Source organism: Staurois parvus, unplaced genomic scaffold (assembly GCF_062004578.1).
Source record: "Staurois parvus isolate SC_StPar_1 unplaced genomic scaffold, SC_StPar_1.0 ptg000235l, whole genome shotgun sequence".
Taxonomy (NCBI): domain Eukaryota; kingdom Metazoa; phylum Chordata; class Amphibia; order Anura; family Ranidae; genus Staurois; species Staurois parvus.
This window is the reverse complement of record NW_028318031.1, coordinates 2,488,092-2,504,713: the sequence shown is the minus strand read 5'-3', so window position 1 is coordinate 2,504,713 and position 16,622 is coordinate 2,488,092. Positions and strand designations below refer to the sequence as shown.

At 42.2% G+C, this 16,622-nt stretch overlaps 1 protein-coding gene across 4 annotated transcripts in view; it reads right to left on the bottom strand.

Moving 5' to 3' along the window:
* The window catches only part of DIS3L2 (DIS3 like 3'-5' exoribonuclease 2), a 746,747-nt gene that overhangs the window by 54,256 nt on the left and 675,869 nt on the right, over positions 1-16,622 (bottom strand). For all 4 annotated transcript variants that reach the window (XM_089680086.1, XM_089680087.1, XM_089680085.1 and 1 more), the window contains 2 exons: positions 3,007-3,190; positions 945-1,031 (listed from right to left, as the gene is read on the bottom strand). In XM_089680086.1, the coding sequence (XP_089536212.1) occupies positions 945-1,031; positions 3,007-3,190 (271 nt within the window). The remainder of the gene's footprint in view (positions 1-944; positions 1,032-3,006; positions 3,191-16,622) is intronic.

The window sequence follows — 16,622 nt, the reverse complement described above, 5'->3', positions numbered from 1 at the left end:
TCAGACCTATTACTTGCTATGTGTCCTAATGCTGATGGCAAGTCGCAGCTGCGCCTAATTGTAGCTGAAAGCTTCCAATCGCATGTTTCGAAACCAAGGGAACCTTCTGGATGTAGGTGACCGAACCCCATGAATCCTCTCCCTACCCCAGCAGGGGTGTTCAGGATAGGCCATAAATAGTGAACTAAAAAAAAGATAATCTTCACAGAGACATCTATGACCACATCAATCGCAAAAGGACAGCTAGCTAGAGTCTTAGCTGAGCTGGAAAGGATTATGCTTGGGTGGGGAACTTCTGCCTTTTCGTAACCAGTGTCCTTTTACCTTAAAGGTGGCATCATAACACAAGCAGTCATGAATATGAAGTGCCCTATGATGTACAATAAAGTATGAAAAAAGGCCAACATTGTGAACCCTCCGCCCCCCTGGGTCCCCTCCATACTTACCTATGGGGAGGATAAGGTGTCAATGCCAATCTAGGGGTCTTGGGGTTTAAAATGCCCACTCTTCTTCATTGTGCAGAACCTCTAGGACAGACCAGAGCAATTTTAATTTGTCAGTTCGTGCACAGTGAATCACTTCTCTAGTCTGTCCTGGAAGTGCTGAATAGAGAAGAGGGAGAAGAGCAGGGATTTCAAATCCTTGGACCACTGGCTTGGCTGCATGGGCATGGACAGCTTAGTATCCCTGAAGGCAAGTACAGTAGGGAGTATAGAGGGTGAGGAGAATGTACTGTGTTAGTTCATCTTTTCATTTTTTCTGAAAAAGGGAACACTTTAAGAAAAAAGGAGGTCTGAACAAAGGTTTTCTTTTCATGTAGATATATAGGGAGACTTTGGCCACTGACCTCTATGGTTACAAAATAAAAAAAAAAAACACAAACACAAAAAAATACAAAACTAGTTTTAGGTGAAAGGGCAAGAAAGAAGTGTACTCCACCTTACCTGCATAGGCTTGGAGCACATGTTGGTCAGAACTTCCTTGCGTGCAGCAGAATACTCATCAGTTCCAAATTGTTCATTCAAGCTTTTCTGCAGAGAGCAAATAGAAATGGACCCATGGGCACCAGTCTGCTTTATCTTACACCTTTAAATTCATATTGTAGCATAATAATTAAGAGACAATTTTTTTTAGATTTTAACATTTTCATGTGGATGGAAGGCACAAGTGCACTGTACAGGCTCCCTGCTGGCAGATTGTAAAAATCTATGAGGGGAATTTATCAAAACTGGAGTGGAGAGAACCTGCAGCAGCTGTGCATGGCAACCAGCCAGCTTCTATCGTTCATTTTAAAATCTTAACTGAACAAGCTGAAGATTAAACTGACTTTTTTGGGCTGCTGGCAGTGGGACTGTATGGTGCACCTGTGCCTTTCGTCCACACAAAAACCCTGCAATCTCATATTTGGGGGAGGCAGGGGAGAGGGGGAGGCAGGGGAGAGGGGAGGGGGGAGAGGAGAGGGGGAGGGGGAGAGGGGGGGAGAGGAGGGGAGGGGGGAGAGGAGGGGAGGAAGAGAGGGAGATAGGGGGAGAGAGGGAGATAGGGGGAGAGAGGGAGATAGGGGGAGAGAGGGAGATAGGGGGAGAGAGGGAGATAGGGGGAGAGAGGGAGATAGGGGGAGAGAGGGATAGGGGGAGAGAGGGAGAGGGGGATAGGGGGAGAGGGGGAGAGAGGGATGGGGGGAAGAGGGGGATGGGGGGGAGAGGAGGAGAGGGAGGAGAGAGGGGAGGGAGGAGAGAGGGGAGGGAGGAGAGAGGGGAGGGAGGAGGGAGAGGAGGGGGGAGAGGGGGATAGAGGGAGAGGGGGATAGGGGGAGAGAGGGATAGGGGGAGGGAGGGATAGGGGGAGGGAGGGAGAGGGGGAGGGAGGGAGAGGGGGAGGGAGGGATAGGGGGAGAGAGGGATATGGGGAGAGAGGGATATGGGGAGAGAGGGAGAGGGGGAGATGGGGGGAGGGAGAGGGGGAGAGGGGGGGGGAGGGAGAGGATGGGGGGGGAAGGGGGGAGAGGGGGAGAGGGAGGAGAGAGGGAGAGGGAGGAGAGAGGGGAGGGAGGAGGGAGAGGAGGGGGGAGAGGGATGGGGAGAGGGGGGGAGAGAGAGGGAGAGGGGGAGAGAGAGGGGGAGAGAGAGGGAGAGGGGGAGAGAGAGGGAGAGGGGGAGAGAGAGGGAGAGGGGGAGAGGGGGGGAGAGGGGGAGAGGGGGAGAAAGGAAGAGGGATGGGGAGAAAGGGAGAGGGATGGGGAGAAAGGGAGAGGGATGGGGAGAAAGGGAGAGGGATGGGGAGAAAGGGAGAGGGATGGGGAGAAAGGGAGAGGGATGGGGAGAAAGGGAGAGGGATGGGGAGAAAGGGAGAGGGATAGGGGGAGAGAGGAGAGAGGGGGAGAGGGAGAGAGGGGGAGAGGGGGAGAGGGAGAGAGGGGGAGAGGGGGAGAGGGAGAGAGGGGGAGAGGGAGAGAGGGAGAGAGGGAGAGAGGGGGAGAGGGGGAGAGGGGGAGAGGGAGGGAGAGGGAGGGAGAGGGAGGGAGAGGGAGGAAGAGGGAGGGAGAGGGAGGGAGAGGGAGGGAGAGGGAGGGAGAGGGAGGGAGAGGGAGGGAGAGGGAGGGAGGGGGAGGGAGGGGGAGGGAGGGGGAGGGAGGGGGAGGGAGGGGGGGGAGGGAGGGAGAGGGAGAGGGGGAGAGGGAGAGGGGGAGAGGGAGAGGGGGAGGGGGAGAGGGAGAGGGGGAGAGGGAGAGAAAGAAAGAAAGGAAAAAGGATAAGCCTCATGTTACCCCAATATATGGAAGAAACAGGAATTTAACAAGAAGCTCTTGCATTAACTGCTTATAATGCCTATTAAGCAAACCCCTTTGCTGTGTCTACTTCATGTAAAATACGTTTGCAACACTCAAATATTTAATAAAGTGAAAAAAAAAAAAAGGTAGGTTGATAAATAGGACCATCTGCATATTACATAATGTCTTTTGGGGCCTGTACCTGGTACACTGGGCTCCACTTAACATTTACTTACATGTAAAGTGCCGGAATCAGTGAAGTCTAGCTGAAGTCCCATTTGGTCACAAAACTCAATCAAGTCATTCAGCAATTTAGTCTGTGGAGGTGGGTGACGACGAAGTAGTGTCTCCCCTGGAAAACGTCCGTATATTTTATGTGCAACCGCCATGTTTGCAAGAAGCATGAACTCTTCAACCAGCCTGCAAAGAAGTAATGTTTACAATTAAATCATTATGTACTTAACAGCTGCAACAGTAATTTGCAATATTTGTAAGTGACCTTTGACATTTTATCACCAACATTCAAAGACATTGCCTGAGAATTCTCATAAATATGTATGGTCCCTACTGATTATTATCCTATGAACTGAAGACCATTTTAACGCACATAAAACAAACATTCACTGAATGTAATCACACTTGATAGATGGAGATGTCATCAAAATACCACATAAATGTTTCTGGCCATGCTGCACTGGATATTCCATCTTGTGCTTTTGAAACCAATATCAGATCAAATAACCATAATAGTTTATATTTCAAAGTAGGGCTGATTACATGCGGTTCTGCACCTTTATATTTTTCTTTCATTGCCACTGATGAAGCCTACTGATGTGGTGAAACATGCTGGGAATTGGGTTGTGGGTCATAATTTTGTTGAAATCACAATCGTTTTGCTCACATAGGTTGAATTAATAATTTATATAGAAAAAGTGAACAATATCAGTGACTAGGGTCCAGTATCCACTGTACCTCCCCATCTAGGTAGCTGGCCAGAATTCAGAATGAGGCAGAGCAACCACAGGGTACATTTAAAAAGACTAGTCCCACCAATATAAAATCTGACCTTTTCTTTCCTCCCCTTTAGCTCATCATATTTAAGACTTACTTAAGCAAAGTATCAGAGTGCTTTCTCACGTAGAACAAATGATCTACATATACATATAGATATAGTCGGGTAAGCAAAATTAGGGATTGGGGTATTCCATTATACTGTACTCCTACCCTCCCCTCTTCACTGTAGACATACAGAAATTAGGGTGAAACAGAGCAAGCTATGTGCCCTTAAAGCAGATAATGGGTGCTATTCAGACTAGAGGTACTGGTCCATAGCCAACCAGAGAATTTCCATACACTGCACATCATGAACATATCTGTATAGTAGGAGTGAATGGCGGCCTCAGCCTGGGCTACAGCCAGGCCATGCGGAGGCTGCCATTCACTCCTTCTATATGGGTCTGTTCTCTTAGTTACAAGCTTTAAACAGTTTCACTTAAAGAGAGTGAAATGATAAGATAGAGACCTCCAATATACTACTTTTCTTCCTTTCCCTACACAAAATGTATACAACTTTCCTCTAGAATTGAGTTTTCTATTTTATTGGAAATATGTGTCAATCCTGTGTGAAGGTTGAGTTAATCCTGTGTGAAAAAAATTATAAATAGAACCCTTGGATTAAGACTAATGAAAGTTGCATGTTATATTATCTGAGAGAGATATGTAAGAAGCATGTCCAATTCTGCAGTCAAAAACTCAATTTGTCAACGGCTATTTCAGATTCTTTTTAGGATATTACTCATAAAAGCCTATATACAACAAACAACCAAAAGCCACATATATACATTACATCCAGATGAATCAACACTCTGTATAGCAAAGGCTTACTCTTTGAGATCCAATGCAAAGAGAATCACAAGACAGAGAAAGAACATAGAAATTGCCACACTAAGATAAATATGTTCACTGAAGGGGAATGCAGGAAAATTTCCAATGTAATTCTGGATATGATATTGGCATACATTTAGTTGTATTAAAAAGCACGCAAATGATGCTCAAGTGCCTTCTTTGATGGAAACATGTCAGTTCCTTGTCTTCTCTTTTGTTCCCCGGAACTGTTCATATACAGTAGCTACAGAACAGCTTGGGATTATATTAGCAAATCAAGTTATGTAAGAACTCTACAAACTTGCATAACTGCTACAATTTATGTACATACCAGCTGCATTTTAACAATATAGCATTTCATGTAATGACATATGCCTGCAGACAGAGCACGTGTAGTAAACATGAACCAAAGAGTGAAAATATTCATTAAGCACTTTCACTGACAATAGGTATTCATTATGTGAGATACATGCATTACTATGTAGAGCATGTGATGTACTTATGCATCGCAATTAAAAGTACATGATTTTTTTTTTGAAGAAAGGACCTGCTGTCTTCTGTCTGGTGAGGAATTTCCAGCCCCTGAGCAGGTTTAGTGTTATACATTACTCATGATCTGGATAGCTGCAGCTTGCTCACATCTAATGTGTGGTAACAGAACAGTTTAACATGGGGATTTGAATATTTGACACTGATATAGCACCCGAGTCCTGCTGGCTACTTGCTTTGCTCATAGGGCTTTCCCTATGCTGCCTCAGTGGGGTTTATCAAAAACACAAAAAGCAAATTGTGCAGATCTACAGCTAAGCAAGTGGATATGAACAAATCATGTGCATAAAACAGAGGAATTTGTGCTTGTACTGTTTATACATCAAAATATAATGCACTGCCTATTCAGACTTAAAAGATACAGTATGTCGAGACTGTTTCGTTTTTGGTCTCGTGTGTTTGGCCTCCTTTTCACCTTGTTCCATCTCTCCATACGCCGGGATGCTCGGTATGCTTTGCTTCATTGCCCCATACCGGGCCTCTTGGCTCACCAGCAGAAGTTGGCTTCCTATCTGTTTTTATCCGCCACTAGAACAATTGCTCAGGCCTGGAAGAGTCCGTTTGTTCCTCTTCAGGGGGTGCGGGATCGTATGACCACTATGATGCTCAACGAACAGATGTCGAGTATCCGCAACGACTCCCAACGTAAATTTTTGAAAATATGGGAGCCGTGGTTGCAATATGCCTTTCCCTCACTCCCCCCGGATAGTGTGGGGATGTAATGGAATTCGGTATTGGCGCTCTTGGACCCCTGCTCTTTGCCCCCCCTTTTTTTTTCTTCTCTTTCTTCCTTTTTCTCTCTCTCTGTTTTTGGTGTGACTGGACAGCTGCATTTAGTTGTTATAGTCAGTTACATTAAGGTTTTGTAACTTATGTGCCATTGATAGCCCCTGCGTGGGCGTACCTTTTGCCCTGTTGGCGTTAGAGCACTGTTTTTCCTTATTTTTATTTTGCATTTTGTTTATCTGTGCAATTGATAGCCCCTGCGTGGGTGTGTTTTATTGCCTTTGTTTTATACTGTTTAAAAAATTAATAAAAACCATTGAATTAGAAAAGATACAGTATGTAAATCCTTACCTTGTAAAACAACTCATTCAATTCACAATAGAAATGAAAAGCAAAACATGTATACAGTACACATTATAAATACCTTTTTTCCATTTTTAAAAAGTGATCACAATCTCTGTTCACAGCTGCATAAGGAGCTGGGGGAGGGGAAACAACTGTACACTGAACTTTCCAGTGAATAACTGTGCATGGGGGGGGGGGTGTCAGCAGAAGCCTGATCAACTGAGGATAGCCCACGGAGTTCCCAGCACAGCTGGAGAACCGACCACGGTGTGCTCTCCTGTTTAGTGTGGTCAGTTTCTAATATGAAAGCAGAGGGACTGACAGGAACACCAGGGATTTCACACAAAGGAAGCAATACAAAGAGAACAGGATACTTTTTCAATCAAGTACATGGTACAACAGGCACATATCAGGAGTATGAAATGTTGGGTTTACATATTCTTTGAAGTCTTGCTATATTAGCTGTGGCACAGTCCTCCCAGAGTTTCAATGTCATCATGGATACCAAACAACCTAAAAGTACTGGCAAGTTCACCAAGAGATGTGCTTGTGTGTGCATGACAATTTTATTACCTCCAGCACAATAAAGACACTCAATACAGCTGCTGCATACCAAAAAAGGTTACACATGGATATCATGGATGTTTCAGGGAAAAGACAGAGGTGCTGGAAGGCTTGCATAGTATTCCTTTTATTCATACATGGCAAAAAAAAAAAACACACACAGTCCCAATACCAATAATTTACTCCATGAAACAGAATGACAAAATGTTTGTTTTACACACTGCCCTGTATTCAAAAAGTAGTATGTGTCCTCTCTTTCCATTTTTAAACATACTGTATGTATTCTCAGTTCTGTCTTAAGCCAATTTCAGCAAACAGGAACTTAGGGAAAGGGTAATCTGGCAGCAATAAAAAAGTTAATGGGGGTTCTAGCTTTCTCCTACTTAAAAGGCTAAGGGCAGCCAAAAAAAGAAAAAAGAAAAAGAAATCGGCACAAGGGACATAACAGTCAGTAGGATGTGTCCCTTGTGCTGATGCCTCCTCTGTCATAACCCCCCCCACCCCCAATGTGGCAAGGGGTTAATGCAACTAAGAGGCTTTCACAAGCTCATGAGAGAGCTAAACTCTGCCTGCCTCTTTCTGTTCAGCTCCATTCATAGAAGCCATATTACTGCTTCTATGGAAGAAACACATTCTAAGAATGGGAGATGGGCAGATGATTGAAAGGTCTCCCTTCTTCTATTCTTAGTGCATATTTGAATCAACAACTCTGGATGGCAGGTGAGTGGGGGAAAAAAAGGAAAACAAAAAGTAAAAGAGTAACGTTCTACTTTAAACATTATGTATTAAAAACAGGAGTTAGTTGCACATATTTGCAAATCTATGTGGAAGTTACACTACCTCCTCAATGCCCCTCTGAAATGTGGTCCTTAGCCCTAAATAAACAAAGCATTGATCCTGGGACACACATAACAAAAACAGATTAAAGACAGGTATGCTTGGAACTAAGAATGCTGAATGTTAGAGACTTCCACCAGCTCCCCCAAAATATTCAATGCTACTCACTCTTGGGGCATTCAGGCACTGTGTTGAATTCATTTCCCGACTGGCTGGTAAGTGTACTGGCAATGTGCACCTTGCTTAAAAAAGCTAGTTATTGATTGCTGGGACAAAATGGAAAGTATTCAGCTGCCACTGTGCTGTGCTTCTGGTGTGTGTCTGTGGCTTTAAGGAGAAATTGGATATCTCCAGGCATACCTAGGGATGGGAGCTCTGTTATATTAGTGCTGGGTCCACGCTACACAGACTAGCGGTGATGAAGCAGTGTGGTTTGTGATAATTGTGCATACAGATATAGACAATGACAACCATATTTTGTATCATACTCTGCAGATGTCATTCTCACTCCAGTCCTCCCCCCACTCCCTCATTGAATGGTATGTGGTCTGTGTGTGTGCACTGGGGTCACAAGTGCATAAGGCACAGCTGGATAGCTTCATGGTTGTAACCCCAATTAAGCCTGGTTCCAGGATGTCTGATAAACCCTTTCATCTGCCCGGTCGTAAAACAAACTCAGGCGGCCCCTTGACACGTAGCCTTACCTCAGAGTGGCCATAAAAACGTACATGCCACTTGAATCACTTTTTCATACAAATTCATAAACGTCAACAGGAACAGGGTACAGTAAAATAAAGCATATATTCAGATATGCCATTTTAATACAAGTCACCTGACACCTTACATCCCTAGGTAACGTCTAACAGAGTAGAAAGCCGGATATGTCATATTTGATGTCTGGGTGTTCAGAATATGTTTCTGCATATTAATCTGCCAATGGCTAGGATGCTACATGTACTTAGTGAAGGTTATTGACCATGGTATAAACTTGTGAGGGATTTGGGTCACAGCCTGGGTCTCCCCCTCCCCAAATGAGGCGATTGGACCTTGGCATCAGTAGACACCCCTTGCTGGGACACTAGAAAACAGGCTGTCAGGCCTGGAGAGAAAGAAGAAGAGATTCTCCCTTTTAACATCAGGAACCATCTTTGGGAGAAAAGGCAACCCTTTTGTATGGACGATTGGACTCTGCTTAAACCAAGGACTTCTGCAAGTATCCTACCTTCTTAAACTTATTTCTTTTATCTCTCTCTGTTGTGTTATTGCTCTCTCTCTCCCCCCCCTCTCTCCCCCCCCCTCTCTCCCCCCTCCTCTCTCTCTCTCTCTATATATATATATATATACACACACACACACACACACACACACACACACACACACACACACACAAATACCTCGGTTTAAGAATTTAATTCACTCTGCAGGACGTTTCTTATAGCGAAAAATTCTTAAACCGAAATGTTGTTTCCCATAGGGATGCATTGAAAACCAATTAATCTGTTCCGGAGATCAGAAAAAAGTAAACACTAATAAATACTGCATGAGTTATTTTATCAAGTCATGCTGCATTTTAGTAGTGACAACCATGTGTTAATATTTCAGCTGTCAGCAGGGTTCCCCATTGACAGCTGAATGTAAAAGAATTGCCAGCAATTAAAATTTTTTTTCCAAAAACTGCGTGGGGTCCCCCTTCCCATCCATACCAAGCCCTTCGTGTCTGGTATGGATTTTGAAGGGAACTCCCACACCAAAATTTAAAACAAAATGGCATGGGGGTCCTCCCCAAAATCCATACCAGACCCTTTTCAGAGCATGCAGCCTGGCAGGTCAGGAAGGGGGGGGGGGCAAACAATGTTTCTTTTTAGTTTCCTAAAAGAAACATTTCCATTAACTTTGGGAAAAGTGACAGCTAATTCTGGGAGCTATAGTGAAGAAAAAAAAAAAGACAGCAATTGCATTTAAAAATCAGCACTGACATACACTTCGTATTGCAAAAAACATTCATACAAAATTTGTAAACCGAGGCATTATTTTCAGTGGATTTTCATTTGTAAACCGAAAATTACTTTAACCGAGGCGTTCTTCAACCGAGGTATTACTGTATATATAGGCTACATCTCTTCTGTAAATATTTTTATTACACCATTTTGACCTTTTTAGTAATAAATCTATTTTCTGAAAAGTGTTGAACTGTTTCTAAAGCTCTTTAATGCAAACTAAGAATCCCTGTCTCTGAAGAGTGCTACTGTGTGTTTTAAAACCTCTGCATACATCTGTCTGCGGTGGCAGTGTGTATACAGACGCTTATTCAAACATCATAGTGTTACTGCTAAGATTTGTGAGTTGCCTCCTTCTCTGTAAAAAGGTGGTGGTGGCAGTGTTAAGGGTTAATTGCTTAATTAACCTGACCCAGTAACAATCGCTCTCAGGCTGCTGGCACATAGATTGTGGTCCAGTGAGCTGGAAAATCTTTGTGCAGGATGAAGCTGAGAGTGGCATTGTTATGCAAGTGGCAGCACAGTTTTAGATTGGCTGGTCAAAAGTTGGTAGAAGGGCTGGGGGCTGACGCCGCGCACGTCACATGGTTTCCACACAGATTTGCAAATTTATGCAAACGAACGCCTCTGTTTTTAATAAGTAGCGTTTAACCGTTTTCTACCCGGCCATTGTATTAAACACGTCTGGGCAGGAGATTCCTAGATTCGGAAGAAAGTTTTATCAAAATGTCCTCCAGATCACGTGCGCAAACGGTGATTGCTCTGCCCATCCGATTTTTTACATACAGTCACCAGAGCATTGTACTGAAGTGGCAGGGATCACATACAATGGCTGACTTCTCTGATATCACTGTACTGTATATGACATTGCCTGCTTTAACCCCTTGGACCCCACAAAACTGCCACCAGTTACTTGAATGGGTCGCAGGGTATAAAGTGGGTGTAATTATCAACATGGCTGCAAAGCTAAACATCACAGCCATGGCATGTGTACAACTCTGATCACTACATGTGATTCTACACTAAACTATATTCCCAGACTCATGGATGTGGTAACTTCATAATTGGGACATGTAGTAGAGTGTGTTTTGGGGTGTAATGTGAGAAATAACTCCAAGGAGTACCTTCAGGCATTCCAGGGAATAAATTATGCATCTAATTACTTGACTACCTATCACCAGGTAGTTGGTTTACGTTTTCAAAAAAATGTGACAAAAAATACAACTTAAAAATCTCACTATGCCTTAATACTCTGGGCTACTTTCCTAAAATGGGTAATTTGTACTGTCCTGAGATAAGCAGTCAGTATAGAACGGCTCATCAATTTTCAAATATACAGTACATACTATGGTTTGTATAAGTTTTATAACAGAATACTTTTTTCCTCTATATCCACTGTACTGCGGCCAAGTGGTGGTTGTAGGCAAAGCGAAATACTGGTACGCCGCTACCTACTTCCGGATTTAGGGCTCACGCGTGCACACCACCTGCCCAGAACCTGCTGTGATTGCACACAGTGGGAGCATGTCAGAAAGTCCTGGCCAATAATTCACAGCTGGGACCTGCTGATTGCCTGTGTGCATTCACCACCCAGAGCTCTTGTGTTGGTAAACAACACAGAGCTCTGAACCAAGGGAGCAATCTGTCAGTTTCTCATGCCTGCTTTGAGAGATGTGTCAGTAAAAGCAGCAGTGTGTGTGTGTGTATTACACATAGTTAGGCACATATTTACCCCCTTGATGGCCCTAGATGTTATCCCCTCACCAGCCAGTGTCATTGGTACAGTGACAGCGTTTGGTATTATCATTGCAGTATCGCAGTCCCATTATAGGTCGCTGATCGCCACCATAAGTAGTAGAAAGAAAAAAAAATGCTAGTATATATGCACCATAGTCTGTAAGCGCTATAACTGTCACACAAACCAATCAATATACACTTATTGGAATTTTAACAAAAAACATGTAGCAGAATACAGTTTGGCCAAAATGTATGAAGAAAATATTTTTTTTTTATTGGATAGGTTTTATAGCAGAAAGTAAAATTTTTTTTTTTTCCGTTTTCAGTGCAAAATTTTCAAAATTTATAGCGCAAAAAATAAAAAGCCCAGTGGTGATCAAATACCATCAAAAGAAATCTATGAATTTAGTTTGGGTACAGCGTTACATGACCACGCAATCAGTTGAAATAGCACAGTGTGCCGAATAGCAAAAAATGGCCTGTCTCAAAAGGGGTGAAATCTACTGAAGCTCAAATGGTTAAAGCAAAAAAAAAAAAAAATAGTAGTGGTGATTAAATATCACCAAAATAAAGCTCTGTCTGTCTTTAAAAAATAAAGATTTATTCATTTGGGTACGGTTTTGCATGATTGAGTAATTGTCATTTAAATTGTGATAGTGCTGAAAAACAGAAAAATGGCCTGGGCAGGAAATGGTTGAAACAATCTGATTTTGAAGTGGTTAAAGTGCTTGTAAACACTTTAAACCAGAGACCGCAGCTGCACCACCCCCCTTCGCTTTTCCCCTCACCTTGCATATCCCCCCTCTTTTTCTTCCCTCACCCTCTTTTATGTGGTTTGCCCCCCCCCCCTATACTTATTTTTCTAAGTATTTGGTGTATACCAGTTTCCTTACTCCTTCCAGCTCCTCCAATTTAGATGTGTTCTGTTTTTCTCGCCTTCACAAAAAAGACTGAATACGTCAGCAAAGCATCAGACACTAATGCTAGGATACATTACCATTACATTATTGTCAAGGAACAAGTTAAATTGCATCTCCATTACTTGCTGATGCATCAGGATTGCCCTCTTAGTGGCAGCTACTGTTTAATACAGGGTTCCTCAACTAGGGTTCCTCCAGGTTACTAGGAGTTCCTTGAGCAATGAGCAGTTTCTGCATCTCAGATAAGTTTCCACTGACACCACTGATCTTTATAACTGTTAGGGTGAGATTCTCCCCAGTGACCACAAGTGTAAGGAGCATTCTTCCCACTGACCATCGCACTAACGTATTAGGAGTTAGAAATATAGTAATTTTTAGCAGGGGTTTCCCGAGCCTGCAAAAGTTATTTCAAGGGTTCCTCTGTGTTAAAAAGGTTGAGAAAGACTGGTTTAAAAAATTACATATGTATCTATGATCTCTACAATCTCTTTAAAAAAAAATAATGTTTGTAAACACCGAGTGAAGTGACCAGTCTCATGTGATGCACAAAGATTAAACAAATCCTCCTACATAAATTGTATCTGTTTACATAATCTCAAAAGGAAACATACACAGGTGAGGCTGTCAGTCGCGGGCTGTGTGCTGGAGCTGCCCTTTTGACACTGCCTTGCCAACCATAGTTGTTTGTTTGCTTTAGTTGCACTATCAGGTACTGAAATGCTCCCGGAAAGCTTTGAATGCTGAGCTAATGAAAATTACCAAAAGCTGATCACAGCTGAAAGTCAAATGGCTTTGTGTGCCATTTAGGTGATTAGCTACACCTGACTGAGGTTTTTTTTTTTTTAATGGCATGTTGGCCTTATAGCTGTCTTTCACTTGCTGGATAAAACAAAAACTGTGACTGTCTTCATTTTAGACTGCAAAGCAACAAAATATTATTTTAAAGGAGGTAATTCTTTTCTATACCCACTACATACATACGAAAAAACCCAATTCCTGTCCTGCAGACAAAGTGTTAACTATGAAGAAAAGTTAAACATGTCATCAAGATAAACTGTTTTCCTATCTGCTTTTTTACCATGACATCCACACCTCCCATTAGATCATAGCTGTTTGTAATTCTTACCAGTCATGATCTCACCCTTCACTTATCTGACATTTATACCAAACAATGGAGGCATAACTAAATGTGCAAACTACTGTAGAACTCTATTATATTGCAGCTTACCATTTGTATTAATGTGGTGGCTGCATTAGAACTATATTTTAGGCTTTGTCCCTTTATTTTCACTTGGAAATCCTGCTAGTAGATCATTTATTTTTCATCTGCCTTTAACGGCCCAAGCCACCACATCTCAGGACTAGTAAGCTGCAATATATTACATTTTTTAGGTTTAGATATGCTTTGAAGAACAATCCAAAAAACCCTTTTAAGACTGATCTGACAAGACTAAAGCTAAAAAAACAAAAAACACCTCATTTGAAGAGCAGACTGAGTTTTGGGGGTGTACTATAAAATATTGTCTGTGTCACCTGACTGAAGACATTTGAAGACATTACAGTTTCACACCCGCAGAAGTACATATCAATGACATCATCAGCAAACCTGAAAAAAAAAAAATAGGTGTCTGTCCTGCCCACAGTTTTCTTTGATAATGAGAGGAAACACATTCAGGCATTCTATTACTGGCAGGAACTACCACATTAGAAAGCAACTTGCCTGCCAATCTTCATTTGTTATCTAAGTTTTGATATACCCTTGTGGGCTAATCTATGTATGAGAAACAACAATAAAAAATAAAAGATCGGAAAGCACCTAGACTAAAACAAATGAATGTATCCATTTTTAGGCAATTTACACAAAGGGGCATAGATTTATATAACAAACCTTTTTTTCTCTCCAGCTTCCATGTTCCTAATAAACTCACAGTTTAGTAGCACCTTTTTAGATTCAAAAGTCTTCCTCTGTGTTACACTGCCATATAATATCCTGTGTAAAAGTTAACTAATCTTTCTTGCTTATTAATTTAAAAATTAACTGTACTGAAAGCTTGCAGCAGAGAATAAATGTAGCATATCCATATATGATAAATAAAAACAAAACAAAACATAAAACCACTGAAAACCAGCCAAATGCAATACACCAAAGAGAGGGAGTTCATAGATAACTATAATTTTACTGAATGTAATAAAGGTTTGGATACTTGTATAAAGATCAAATTTGTATAAATCATTGGAATTTATTCTGTACTCAGAGTCTGATTAACTAAACTGATGTGCAATACAGTGATAAGGAGTATGCTTACTCACAAGATGAAACACAGATCATGTAAGGGTAAACAGAAAATACAATATTTACAAAGCTTGGCCAGCAGATGGCAATCAAGCTTCTGCGGGGGAAAACAAAAAAAACTAAATATTTCTGTGCTTACTGTAAAACCTTTTACCTCAAGTCAATTAAGGGAAACGGGAATTTAGTAATTTGGGTTGAAATCTGTTTCCTACAGGAGGTTTGGACACTGGCAAAAAAAAAAAAAAATGCTGAAGGCTAGCACCTGTACAACTCTGCCCCAAAGATATGCTGAAGCTTTGTAAGCAAACAGTATACAGACTCATTAGCAAAAATAACAAAAAACAAAAACCTTATTTTCTTTATCTATTGGAGAGGCACAGGAATTTAGTAATTAATAGACATCTGCGATGTCTAAAAGCATTTCAATGAAGGGGTGGGCAATTAACATGTCTATACTTACCTACTGTGTGCAGTGCTTTTGAACAGAGCAGCCTGCATCCTCCTCTTCTCGGGTCTCCTGCCTGTCTGGTGCCCCCACAGCAAGCAGCATGACCTTCAGCATTTACAACCACTTTAAGATCCAGGAACTGTGAGTCAAGCAACCACCAACATGTGGAGAGAATAATCCAAAAAATAGAAAAAGGGCCCATTGCAGACTTTAGAAGCACTGCAACAAAGATATCTTTAAAATCACTTTATTATAGAAATGTAAACCATTACATAGCAATTACATACATGTTACTCCGCTAAGAATGCAAGACCCCCAAAGGGGGGGTAGAGAATTCCATGCGGATGACAAAACTCTTCAAATATTATTAAAATTTAAACAAATGTACCGTATCCGGTAAAGATATCAAAAGATATAAATCGAATGTTGATATGGGTAATCACATGATCGTTACTCTGTAGTTACTCAACATGTTTTGCGACAGTATCACTTCAGGAGTTATTTGAGGTATCGATTACAGAGCAGAAAGTGTGTCGGAATAGATTATGATACCACCTGGAGCAACCACGTGTCAGGCAAGTCAGCAGGGGGATCCCATAAGGATGAAATACCACTTGATAGTCCCTATAAAGGGGTTGTTCTCAAAATCTTCCAAAGATATAGGCTGTAAGATTGATTTGAACATCGATTTTAAAGCCCAAAAGGCCACTAGAGAATATTCACTGAAGTGATAAATGTAGATAAATATATAAAGGCCTCAAAATATCCGCTCGGCCACAATTGTTGCCAAGCAGCATATATAAAACCTTGTTATGATACATGCAAGGATGGAGCAATGGGGAAGATAGGGCCAATATGGTACACTCTCTCAATTCCACAAAGTAGGGATAGCCCAGGCAATTGGGGTACTAGAGCCAATACGTCACTAAACTTAAAGATTCAATCCACGGCCAGTACCGCCCTGAACATCTCCTGTGGTGAGGCCCACCAAGGGCTGGCCTAGAGGTAGAGCTGCCCTGCTCTCTGGGACTGCCAGAGGATGCCAGCTAGAGCAGGATGGAGATTGTGTGGCTCCTCCATCAGACACCCCCATTACATCCTTTGGCAGTTCCCAGGGAGCAGGGCAGCTCTACCTCTAGGCCAGCCCTTGGTGGGCCTCACCACAGGAGGTGTTCAGGGTGATACTGGCCGTGGATTGAATCTAAGTTTAGTGACATATTTTTGTTGCAGTGCGTCTAAAGTCCGCAATTGGTCCTTTTTTAAATTTTTTAAATATTTTATTTAGTATTATGGGACGTGGCACATAGGAGCCTATTATATGCCCTTACATTTGGTCACTCTGTATGGGGTATTTATACATGTTATGTGGAGAGAGTAACTACTTGAATGAGGAGAACATACCAAGAATACTCAACAAAGACAAACACTGAACACTGACCCAGGCTCAGAATAGAGCCATAAGAGAAAACTGGACAACAGGTCAACAATGGAAGGTCAGCTGGATGACAAAAGGCCCAAGCTTAAAAGTTCTTGCACTTTATGGTACAGTAGG